The sequence below is a fragment of the Rhincodon typus genome, chromosome 42, assembly GCF_021869965.1.
Source record: "Rhincodon typus isolate 14 chromosome 42, sRhiTyp1.1, whole genome shotgun sequence".
Taxonomy (NCBI): Eukaryota; Metazoa; Chordata; class Chondrichthyes; order Orectolobiformes; family Rhincodontidae; genus Rhincodon; species Rhincodon typus.
The window spans coordinates 2,912,809-2,925,686 of NC_063373.1; the positions used below are offsets into that span (position 1 = coordinate 2,912,809).

Genomic DNA, 12,878 nt, shown 5'->3' on the forward strand with positions numbered 1-12,878 from the left:
CCTAGAATACTCCTCCTCCCACCCACCTTCCTGCAAAAATGCTATCAAAAAAGCTTTTCTGATGAAGGGTCTAGGCCCGAAACGTCAGCCTCTCTGCTCCTATGATGCTGCTTGGCCTGCTGTGTTCATCCAGCCCTGCACCTTGTTGTCTCGGATTCTCCAGCATCTGCAGTTCCTACTATCTCTGATAATAAATAAGCAGATCACTTTAACAGGACAGGCTGTAATCATTGTATTCACCTTGGAATTGACGTGAGGAGGGCAACAGCCAATCAGTCGATCGATGGAACAGCCTTAACGTGGTGTGCAAGCATTTGAATTTCATTACCAAATGAATGTTAAATAGATTTACTTTGCGAAGTAACACCTGGGCATACAGCTTATGAATAATTCGTTGCATGCGATTGCTGTAACATGGTTTGAACTCTTCATTAGAGCTCTTCATTATTGAGGTTTTCTCGATCGATGTTTGGGTCTGCTGTAGAGTGCTGGAAGTGATTGATTGCTGTGATATCATTCCAATAGATCCAGAGTGATGGAGAAGAATACAGTATGTAGGAGCTCATTATCGTCAGTGAAAGCAATGTCCTCATTTAATTTTACATGTTTATCTTTACAACTTTGCTTTATATACCGTGTATTTATGGAATAGGAAGACACCTCATAGAGTCGTAGAGTCATAGAGATGCACACCAGAGAAACAGACCCTTCGCTCCAACTCGTCCATTCCGACCAGATACCCTAGATAAATTTACTTCTATTTGACAGCATTTGGCCCATAAGCCTCTAAAGCCTTCCTATTCAAATACCCATCCAACTGTTTTTAAATATTGTAATTGCACCAGACTCTACCACTTCCTCTGGCAGCTCATTCCATGCATGCAGCACTCTCTGTGCCCTCTAGTTTGGAACTCCTCCATCCCTAGGAAAAGACCTTGCCTATTTAACCTACCCATGCCTCTCATAATTTTATAAGTCCCTATACTGTCACCGTTCAGCCTCTGACATTCCAGGAAAAATAGCCCCAGCCTATTCAGTCTTTCCACACAGCTCAAACCCTCCGACCCTGGCAACATCCTTGTATATCTTTTCTGAACCCTTTCAAGTTTCACAACACCCTTACTCTCGCAGGAAGAACAGAATTACACGCAATATTCCAAAAGTGGCCTAACCAAGGTCCTGTACAGTCAGAATATGACCTCCCAACTCCTATATTCAATGCATTGACCAAAAAAGGCAAGCATACCAAAGGCCTTCTTCACGATCCTATCTACCTGCGACTCCATTTACGAGGACTATGTCAGATTATTTCTTTCTATATATAAACGCTCCATGTATTGCAATTATGCACTGAAAAACTTAGAAGGTCAACTTAGAGTTGTTTTGTCATTTTACTTTTTTTTCATAATCCCCTTTGATTCGATATTTCTCGAACCAGAAATATGCATGATTCAGTTCTTTATTGACTAGAAGAAAGTTCAAAAGTTCAGTAGCTTCGTTTCGTGGGATATGTTACCTGTAAAATTCCAAACTTTCCCTACAAGGGAATGAGAATGATATTCCATCACTGAATCGTTAAACGTTGATATCCAATCACAGACCAGACGTCAGACCCTTTGATCCAGTGTGAACAGAAAACTGAATTTGCTGGAACAGCTCAGCAGGTCTGGCAGCATTTGTGAAGAGAAATCACAGTTAACGGTTTGGGTCCATTGACCCTTCCTCAGAATGAATCTTCCAGTCAGAATGCGGATTTCGGGGTGAGGGGAGAGAAATGGTCGCTATTGGAATCTACTGCCTCAATCATTTATAAAGCATTACATTCACACCGCGGGTAAAGATTTCAAATTGTGTGACTATGCTTCTGGGAGCAGAGGCTTGTGCAACATGGTCAAGAACGAGAAGAAATGGAATGTAAAAGGTTGTAGGTATAAAAACTGTGCTGTTTTATTGTTTAAATAACTTAACTATGTGATTTAATGGATAGCTCATCACAAGCTTTAACTCTTCTCTGAATTTACTCTGGGTGCCTGCATAAATGCAAGGGTTGACACAGGAACTCAATAACTGAAGCATGAATCCACTTTCATCCAGAATAAAATTAGAATTGGTAAAATCTGTACCAGAGAAATAACTGACTCTCGCAATTCTGACATAGAGGAACGTTACAAGAACCAACAAGTACAACAGGATGAAATTGCCTGAGACACAGAACAGTAAAATAATCGATTTCTTCCGGTTCTCTATTTCTGAGTCACTTTGATTTTCTCCTTTACTCTGGATCCACAGTCTCCTGCGAGCTCTGTTGGCCACTAGAATGTTCCTAATAGTCAAAGAATTTAGCAGTATAATTAGAGCGAATGGGAGACAAGGAGTCAAAATGTGATGAATCCAATCATATGCAGTCCATGCTGGTGATGTATAAAATATAGATTTTATGCTGCAGAACCAGGGAACGCTGTTAAATATGTACAGAGGTTCATATATAAAATACAAGAATGTATTTTTTACACAGCTCAGAGTACAAACCATAGCTATGACCCGAGCTGCCGTCTTCATAGTGCAATATTTAATTTTCAGCTGCTGGAAACAAATGGCTATAAATCGATCAAAGGTAAAAACGACAGTTAACCACACAGAACTGTCTATGATGGCGTAGTTTAGTACAGAACGGAAACTACATACTGGTGTGATCATCAGAAAGCTGACTGGGAAATAAATACCAGAAATCCGATTGAATATCACTGCCGTGATCATCACCAGGAGATCTGATACTGCCATGGATACCAGATAATGCGTAATACATCCAGAAAGACCGCATCTTCCTCGTGTCAAGATCATAATCACTGCCAAGTTAGCTGTAATTGAAAGGGAGAGATCGACAGATTTCGATGAAAAATGAAGTTTATATGTTTTTACATCTATGACAAGGAAGCTATGAATCATAACATTTACACATGCCTTTTGACCACTGGCACAGGCAACTGAGCTGGAACACATCACTTGTGCTGTTGCCATCACGTATGTTTGTAATAAAAATTATGATCAAACCTAAGACAGACATTGCCACCCCCGCATAATAGTGAAGCAAAAAGTAAAAGTGCTTATGATAACAATAAAAACAGTTAAATCGACGTAGGGACAGGAAATCGAAAAGGAAAATAATATTTTGTGATGGAACTGGTTAAAACTTGATGGAGAAAGTGCGAGTTAGTCAAGTTAAGCAAGTACCAAAAGGTGAAGGTGGTAACATTCACGTACACAATGGCCGCTACCCGGACCAAATAAGGAGGGGGAATGCAGTCCTGATACTTGATTGGAGACCCGGCGCTTAGCAACATGACGCAGACGTCTCTGATTGGAAGAAGGCGCTAAGAGGATCAGGGATTAAACAGAGAGGATCGAAAATCTGCAACGCATCTCGAGAGAATGATATGGATTTGCCAGTTTTGGACTGGGATGGACAAGGTCAGAAATTACACGACACCAGGTTATAGTCCAACAGGTTTATTTGAAAACACAAGCTTCATGACTCCAGAAAATAACAATGCTCGAGAGAACAAAGAAACAAAGGAACTTTTTAGCTTGGCCAGTTGACCACTCCCGGGTAATGAGTTTCAGTTAAGTGCAGTATTAAATTAACAGAAGTGTGACCAGTGTGGTTTCCCTTTACTATTATATTTGGGAATAATTTTGGGAATAAAAGAGTGGATTTGTTAAGTTGAAGTATATTCTGTGCCTTCTACACTCACTTTCACTGTTGGCTCAGAGACATATCTGCAGATATTTAAATGGACAAGTAATTAAACAACCAGTAGTGAACTTGAAAACTCAGAAGAATGTTCGACAAATAAACGAGTTTGAAACAGATCATACACTTCTGAGGACGGAAAACACCCTCACCAAAACAGTTACTGTATCTTTTTTTACTGTTAAAAATTGGTAATCGAAATAGTTGATGTATCCTCGAACAGAAAGCAAAGAACGACCAATGGTTTATTTTGAACTGTAAATGCAATGTAGTGAAGGACGAGTGACATATTAAGAGTGTTTTTCCTATTAGTTACGTGGAAGTATTCGTGTGGTCTGAGCCACCTTCATTTCAGATGATGAAGCGCTTTCCAGAAAATCTCTTTCCTACACATTGATGCTTCCTCGCAGCATGAATGATAAAAGTAGCACCTATGATGAAATGGCTCCCTTCGATCGATACCCCGACACTAACTTGAAACTCCCTCCCTGCACCATGACTCGCACTAGAAACTGTGTATAATTTAAAATAAACACACGGATTCAAAAGGTGCAGAATGAAATGCAACCAAAACATATGTTTGTTCTTTCGCCCCTGGTACATGTAGGTTGCAAACAAATCAGTACATATTGTCTTGAACAATTGATGGCGAGTTGCGTACTTCTGGCTTGCTAAACCATTTAAAGGAGGAATGTGCCGGACTATTTACCCTGGCGTTCTTATTTTTTACACTATGTCCTCCCCTGTCACAGGACTAGTAATCCAGAAACCCGAACTCTAGAAGCATACTTCCAAAATGTGTTGTGGGGTGAATTTATCATTAAGGAACCAATTAGTCTGAAAGCAACTGTTAGTCTCAGCAATAATTTTCATGGAACGACCGAATTATTTGAAACTCCATCACGTTCAGGAATGTCCTTCGGGGACAGAATCTGCCCACCCTATCAGGTTTGCCCCACATGTACCTCCAGATCTAAAGTCAAGGGATTGACTCTAAATTGACATCCAAAATGGGGAGGTGTCTGGTGTTAGGAGAAGAAGGGGCACCCAGACCAAATAGCCGTTATTGTAGAAATGACAGCAACAGTTTAATTTGATGAAAGCAGTTAGCAGCAGTGAAAGACCGAGTTCTGAAATACTAACCTCTGTAAGATTATGTAACTAGGTTCAGAAGTGGAAATGCTCACTGATGATTACACCGTTCACGACTCATCAGATCCTGAAGTAGCCCAATGTCCATAAACAACAGTCTGGATAACCATTAGGTAAGAAGTAACGGAGCATATTCATGCTACACCAGTGCCAAGCGATGGCGATCTCCAACAAGAGAAAATTTAGTTGTTTCCCACCGGCCCCTTGAAATGTAACGTCATGGCTACCAATGAATTCCCAATATCAATATTCTGGTGTTACCATTGAGCAGTGACTGAAACACTCCATCGTTGAAACAAAAACTTTGTTTCCAAGAATAGGACAGATGCTATGAATTCCAGTGAATAACTCATTTCCTTATTCTCTAAATTCTTTAGCACTTTCTACCGTGCAAGGGATTACTCTCATATTGCCACGATGAAAGTAGCACCAAGACTCACGAAACTCCACAACTCTGAAATAGGACCCGCACTCCACCCCCCCCCCCCCCCGCCCTTATCGATACTCCACGCACTAATGTGAACACTCCCTTCCTCTACCACGACTGACGATAGAAACAGTGTGCCGTACGTATCGACTGGATTACAGCAACCCTCCAATGCGCCTTTGAGATAATCACCGAAACACGCAATGGCTGACAGCAAGAAGAACAAGGACATCAGATGATGGTTTCACCAACATCACCACCACCACATGCAAGTCATCCTTCAGGCCACGTACTATTCCGACTTGGAACTGTATTATCCATCTCACAATGTGACTGGTTCGAATTCTGGAACTGCGTTCCGAACAAGGTACCGACACGAAAAAACGACCGAGAAGATAGCAAACCTCCATCATCTCAAAGACGATGAATGATAGCAAGCAGATGGCAGCTTGAAGCGATACATTAACTCATTAAAGAATAAAACCAATTATTGAGAATGTTATGTCTATTCACATTGTAAATTCCGAATGAATGTGATTATTCATTTTAAAGTAGTCAGTCGTTTTGGAGAAATGAGACATCCCTTGTAGATAGTACAACTAAATCACATTTAAACTGCAAGAAGGGCGGGAGTTCACCCACAGTAACATTGTCGAGAATACGACAGATCAACATTAACGCAGTGAGAAGAGAATGTTAATTCCACCCATTACCACAGTGAAGAACAAAAACAATTTAAATAGATTTATGCCATAATAACTATTTGATAGTTTGTATTCTGATAACATCACTATCACAACAGAACTACATTTATACAGTGAAATTGTATAAGTAATATGAAGTCTTATGCAGTTTAAAGCATGTCATGACTGTTTCGAAAAAAAGGATAAATAATACCGTCAATGGTTCCCTGGACTGACCTGTCCCCTCCCTAACTCCCCACCTACACTCACCTTTACTGGCTCCATCCCCGCCTCTTCGACCTGTTTGTTTCCTCTCCACCTATCCTCTCCTCTATCCATCTTCTATCCGCCTCCCACTCTCTCCCTATTTATTTCAGAACCCCCTTCCCCTCCCCCTTTTCTGATGAAGGGTCTAGGCCCGAAACGTCAGCCTTTCTGCTCCTATGATGCTGCTTGGCCTGCTGTGTTCATCCAGCCCTGCACCTTGTTGTCAATTGTTCAAGTAATACTGGATTGTGTAAGGTACTTGTATTAGCACTGATAAGCCGGGGAAAAAAAAAACGTATTAATGAGGAAGTTAAATTGGATTGTTATAATTCAGACTTCATATAGTTAAGGCGGAAGAAATGAGTCTTTAAAAGCATGAGTAAATATACCAATTGAACGCAAAACAATTTCCAACTGGAGTAATGTCATTTTGCCTTCTAAGGATAGAAACAAGAATAATACTATGAAAAGCACGCCGGTGGGATACAGCTAACAGATTGTACATAAAGCTAACTAACTGCAGCACTTTACCTGGGATACCAAAAGCCGCAAGAATAGGATAGTAAATTGCAAATACCAATCCTTTTGCAGGTCCGTGCATTTTTGTTAGAAGTTCAGACTGTGCTCTGAACATCACTGAAATGTTTTTACATTTATAAATGATGTCAGTCTTCCGGGAATAGGTAGACGTTTTATTTTCAGTTTGCTTCATACTAATTTAATCATTCCTTTCAACAGAGCTGCAATCAAGCAGATAGAATTAAGTATCTCAAGATACACTGACGCACCTCGATAGTGAAATACCCAGCAGCTACACTGTGATACCAGTAATATCTCACATAAATGTTAACCAAACATTCATAACCTTTAGAAATCGTGATAATAGTGAAAACGATGCGCGAAGAAGATTGAAAAGACTATAATAATGATTAAGTAGTTTGACGATAAAGTATAATTATCAAAGATATTCTGAAGGGAGATCCACAAAATCATCACTCATGAGCAAGATCATGTTTCAGTTACTGATGGCTGGTCAGCATTTATCCCTAGCCCTAGTTGTCCTTGAGAAGGTTGTAGTGAGTTCCTTATTGAATCGCTGCAGCCCATGTGTTTTGGTCGACCCACAATTTCCTCAGGGAGGGAATTCTAGGATTTTGGCTCAGCAACAGTGAAGGAACTCTGACAGTGGATGCCGACCTTAATGCTGCTGATTGATGTTCATACACACGAAGCTATCTTTTGTGTTTCAATTTTGTGTTGCTTATTCCTTCTATTCCATAGTGCAATTCTGTTACATACAGTCCAGCACGAGTACATGCAGTTTTGACAGATTCAGTCTGGTATAAAAAAAAACATGCAATTTTAACAGGATCTGTTCAGCAAGCTTCCATTTATAGAGCACAATTTCCGTTCATTAGCCCATTTACCCCTTCCACTATACTCTGTCCCATGAGTCAAATACTTGAACCGGGTATATATATTGTTCACATTATCCTCCATTAACAACAACAAGGTGCATTTGTATGATGCAATTTCGATGAAAGTTCATCCTGAGGCCGGACAAAGGTACATTGGCCGACCATTCCTCGGTAATGGAATATTCCTTCACATTCACAAGGTCTTGAAACGTTGCTCGTGTATTTTTGAACTTCTGTAGTGGTCTCGATTGTTGTTAAATAAATACTGGAGAATGAATAGACATCTTTCAACATCTCTTCCTTTATTACCCTAGAATCCTTTCCCATATACTAAACAATTTCGCACAACTCCATTCCTATTTCCTCACCCCAATTCTTGACCGCGCTGCCATGGTCAATTTGCTCAATATTCCTTCCATCCCCACTCTCGTCCGCACAGCTTGCAAGGACATAGCAACTGTGAGACAATTGCAAGGCTGAGTCTCCTTACTTTTGACTCACGTGTCCTCATATCTTCATCATCTACAGTCACGGACAGTCTGTCCCTTATCTGAAACTTTTGAAAGCCCTGTGGAGTAAAAATTTCAGAAACTTTCCCCCATCCTGACGTGTTAAAATGTCTGCAGCTCAGACTCAAGCTCCACAGATCCTCCAGCTGCAAACATTTGCCGCAGATGTGTTCGTTCTAGGTCACATTGCAGCAGATTTCACATGTTGAAACAACAAAACATTATCCGTTCTGCCATCACTATCATCTTTGATTTAACTTATAACTTAAATACCCTAAACTCTTCACTGTACTGATATGTTTTTTTTTTAAATTCAGAAACAAACAAAAGAAGAATCAAGTTGGTATTTAAATAGTTATTTTAACAAAAAAAAAGAGAAGAAAACTACTGGAGGCACAGGCACAAAACGAAAATGTGATTTTGCCAACTGAAAGACTGGAAATTTTCAACAGTCACACTCCTCAATTATATTATGTCCCAGCACTCGCTTCACGCTGTGATTCGTAACGTTGCTTTGCTGACGGGAAGCCTCTTGATCCACATCTTTTATCCTCTCCCTTCTTGCTCAGACATGCTTACATATTGCAGTAACTCGTAGTTGTAGCATTTCTTCCCCACCTTGTATTCAATTTCTACTTTGAATCATTGTTCAATAGCAGTCAATCCAAAATGATTCAGCCTTTGTCTCGCTCAGCTGAAGTCCCACACTGCTGCAGTCCCACAATAACTCGGCTCCTTACAACTATGCAGAGAGTGCGCTCTGTTTCTTCGCGTATCCTTCACAGCACGTGTTACTGTGAGTTACTGTTTGAGACTATCACTAGCTGGTTATTTGCATTAATAAACACATTCATTTCTGTTGCTGAGAGAATGAACTTTTTTTTCATTCACGGTATGTCGCGTGCTGGGCCAGAATTTTATTGCCCATCCCGCGTTATTCTTGAATATATATATGTATATATATATATATAGAGAGAGAGAGAGAGAGTAATGGTGGAAATGTAAACCATTTGTTTGCGACAGTAAATTTCCCTGCATCTTATTTTCTAGATGCGTTTAATGCTAGGAAGAAAAGTAGGAGTCACATTACCGTAGGACACCACATTGACTCAGTGACGAGCACTAATTAAACTCACCCAGAGACGAGCACATTTAGAACAATGAACAATACAGCACAGGAACAGATCCTTCAGCACACGTGTCTGCCGACAGTGATACTGTTCTAAACTAATGCCATCTCCTTGCACACGGTCCGTATCCCTTTATTATCTACCTTTTCATAAGTCTGTCTAAATGCCTTTAAAAAATGTCCATTGTATCTGCTTCTCCGATGGGCACATGCTACTTTCTGTGGAAAAGTAACTTTCCTCCAACAGGTCATTTAAATTTGCCCCTGCTCACTTTAAATCTATGTCCCCATAATTTGATACTTCCATCCTGGGAAAGAGAATCCGACTATTCACCCTCTTCATGCCCCGTTACTTTTGTCTGTTCTTGTTTAAAAACCTTTGAGTTGTGATCTCGACATTAGAGGAATTAATTCTGCCGGGATGTAGTTCAAATCATGAATTATGAGATGCGCATACAATGGGATTTCACCTGGCATTGCTGACTCCTCTGAATCAGTGAACATTTTCCCATGAAATTCTGCCTGCATCTCTTCTCAGCATTCCTACATTTTCTTTCGTGCTGATGGAATATATTACCTACTACGTGGAAGAAATCACGTCGAAACAAACTCACATTTCTGAATTTCTAAGTATTCAGAAAGTTCACAGTTGGAAATGGGACGATAATTATCATATTCATGTTATCCTGTCTTTCTGGGTGTCTGCCTTCTGTCTGTCTATCTTTCTTCAGGTCTCTCTCACTGTTGGTGCACTGTTGGAGCTCTGTGTTTCTCTCCTCGGGTGTCAATGAGGCGCAGATCCCTGAGGCGGTGTGAAATCATATTTTCCATCTCGATCTTCAATCACATGAGTTGGGTGTCTTCATATAATCATAGAGCCACTATCGGGAAGCTAGAGGTCATTCGGCCTCGACAGTCTGCACCAACCCTCCGAAGTGAATTCCACCCAGAACCCAGTGCAATACCTCACGAACCGTTCCCTGTACATCGCATTTACCATGATTAAGCTACCTAACATGCACTACGGGGCATTTTATATTCGTATTAAAATACGACAGAGGACAATAAATAATCAGGGTAATAAAATGCAAGGGAAAGTTTTGCGTCTTCCTCTATGCATCTCATAAAGACATGTAATTATGATTTAGCGTCCTTAACCGATGAAACATCCAAAGACGGTTTCCCAGGGGCATTGTGTTACACAATCTTTCAATGAGGCAATTCTTAGGGAATGCGAGACACAGCTCTGTCTGAGAGTACAGGTTTTGCAAACTGTCCTGAAGGAGAAGAATGCTCCAATGAACAACAATAGTGTTGCAATAGGTTGAGGTAGTTGTTTCTGTTCCAACTCAGTGCCTCGATTTGTAGTAGAAATCTTTCTCTGCTGAAAGTAGAGGATAAGAGAGAAAAAAAAAATGGCCTCAGTGCGTCGATAGACGAGTTGCACGTTTCAATCGTCTTTACTGATGATTTAGTGGTTAGGATTTGGCGCCCTCAACACTGTCATCTGGGTCTGATTCCCAGTTTGGGATGGGTGTTCCAGGGCCAAATGTCCAAGCAAAGCAATTCTATTTTCCCTGGCTAGCAATTACGAAATTCAAAATATAATTATAGTAAGACTGGAACTTTTAAATCAGAGTTTCACATCAGGATTAAACCCAGAGAGAAACTGCGTTAGCAGAGAAGTGTTGTGACAGATTGCAAAGCATCTATCAAGGTAATCGTAAAAGTGTAATCTGGGTGGTAATGAAGCAGTTTTAATACACCCTGCACAGTTATTCTGCCATTTAATAACCGTCTCGAGTGCAATGTACTGTCTAACCTTCGATCCTGCATTTTTGCCATCCTGCATTTAGTCATAGAGGTATATAGCGCGCAAAGGGGCACTTCATTCCAACTTATCCATGCTAACTAGGTTTCCCAAACTAAACCAGTTCTATTTGCATGATTTTGGCCCATATTCCTGTAAACCTTTTCTATTAATATACCTGTTCAAATGTCTTTCAAATGTCGTAACTGTACCTGCATCTATCACTTCATCTGGCAGTTCATTCCACATACGAACCTTGGTGCGAAAATGTTATGTCAGGTCCTATTTCAATCTTTCTCCTCTCACCTTAAAATTATACCCTCTAATTTTGAGCTCCCCTCCTCTAGGGAAAAGATCTTTGCTATTAAACCTTATTTTGCCCCTCATTATTTTATAACCCTCTATAAGATCACCATTCAGCCTCTTACACTCCAGTGAAAAAGACCAACCTTTCAGCTTTTCTTCATAACTCAAACATTCCAGTCCCTGCAATATCCTTGTAAATCTTTTCTGCACCCTTTCCAATTACATAATCTCCTCCCTATAGCAAGGCGACCACAGTACTCCAGAAATGGCCTAACCAACGTCCTGTATGCAGCATGATGTCCCAACTCCTATAGTCATTGGTGTGAGCAATGAGGGCAAGAGTGCTTAAAGTCTTTTTAACCACTCTGTCTACCTATGATGCAACTTTCAAAGAACTTTTTCACCTGAATCTGTATGTCTCTGTTCTAAAACAATCCCAGAACCCAACCATGAACTGCCCTTGTGCTTCTTAACAAAATACATGATCTCGCATTTATCCAAATTAAGCTCCATCTGTCACTCCTCGGCCCATTAACCCAATTTATTAAGATCCACTTGTACATTTAGACAACTTTCTTCACTCTCGAGTGTACCACCAATTTTGGTGTGATCCATAAACTTATTAACCAAGATTCATAAATTCTCATCCAAATCGTTGATATGAATGACAAGCAACAGTGGTCGCAGCACCAATCCCTGCAAAACAACACTATTCACAGGATTTCAGTCGGAAAAAAACAAAGTTCCGCCACCATTCTCTGACTCCTACCATCAAGCCAATTTTGAAGCCAATTGACGAGCGCTCCCTGAGTCCCGTGTGATGTAATTTTATGAACCCATGTACCCCGTGAAACCTTCTCAAAGGCCTTGCTAAAGTCCATACAGACAATGTCTATCGCCCAGCCCCTATCTTTTAGCTTGGTCGCACACTTTAAAAAACAACTCAGTCAAGTTCGTGAGACATGATTTCCCACGTACAAAACTATAATGACGATCCATAATCAGTTCTCGCCTCTCCAAATGCATGTAAATTTTATCTCTCAGGATTCCCTCGAACAATATATCCACCTTGACGTCAGACTCGCTGGTCTACAGCTCCCAGACTTCCCCTTGCAACCTTTCTAAAGTTTAACAGCCACCCTCCAGTCATCCAGCACCTCACTCTTCGCTGCAGATGATTCAAATATCTCTACTTGTGGCCTACTCAATTTCTTCCCGAGCTTCCCACAATGTTCCGGGATACACATAATCAGGTGCAGGACGTTTAGACATCTTTATGTTTTTAAAACCTCCAGAACTTATTCTCCTGTAATTTGGATGGTTTTCAAAACAAAATCAATTATTTCCCCAAGTTATCTAGCTTCAATTTCTTTCTCAAATACTGATGTGAAATATTAGTATCTCTCCCATCTCCTTTGGTTCCGCA

General features: G+C 40.5%; 1 protein-coding gene across 1 annotated transcript; it reads right to left on the reverse strand.

Moving 5' to 3' along the window:
• Positions 1-1,947: 1,947 nt before the first annotated feature.
• LOC125487485 (probable G-protein coupled receptor 139) lies at positions 1,948-2,850 on the reverse strand. The gene has a single exon (XM_048619074.1). It carries the CDS (start codon positions 2,839-2,841, stop codon positions 1,948-1,950), a length of 894 nt encoding a protein of 297 aa, XP_048475031.1. The 5' UTR covers positions 2,842-2,850.
• Positions 2,851-12,878: the final 10,028 nt, after the last annotated feature.

Excerpts from the sequence above, each read along its gene's own strand:
- LOC125487485 (XM_048619074.1), bottom strand. The coding sequence starts at position 2,841 with ATGATCTTGACACGAGGAAGATGCGGTCTTTCTGGATGTATTACGCAT.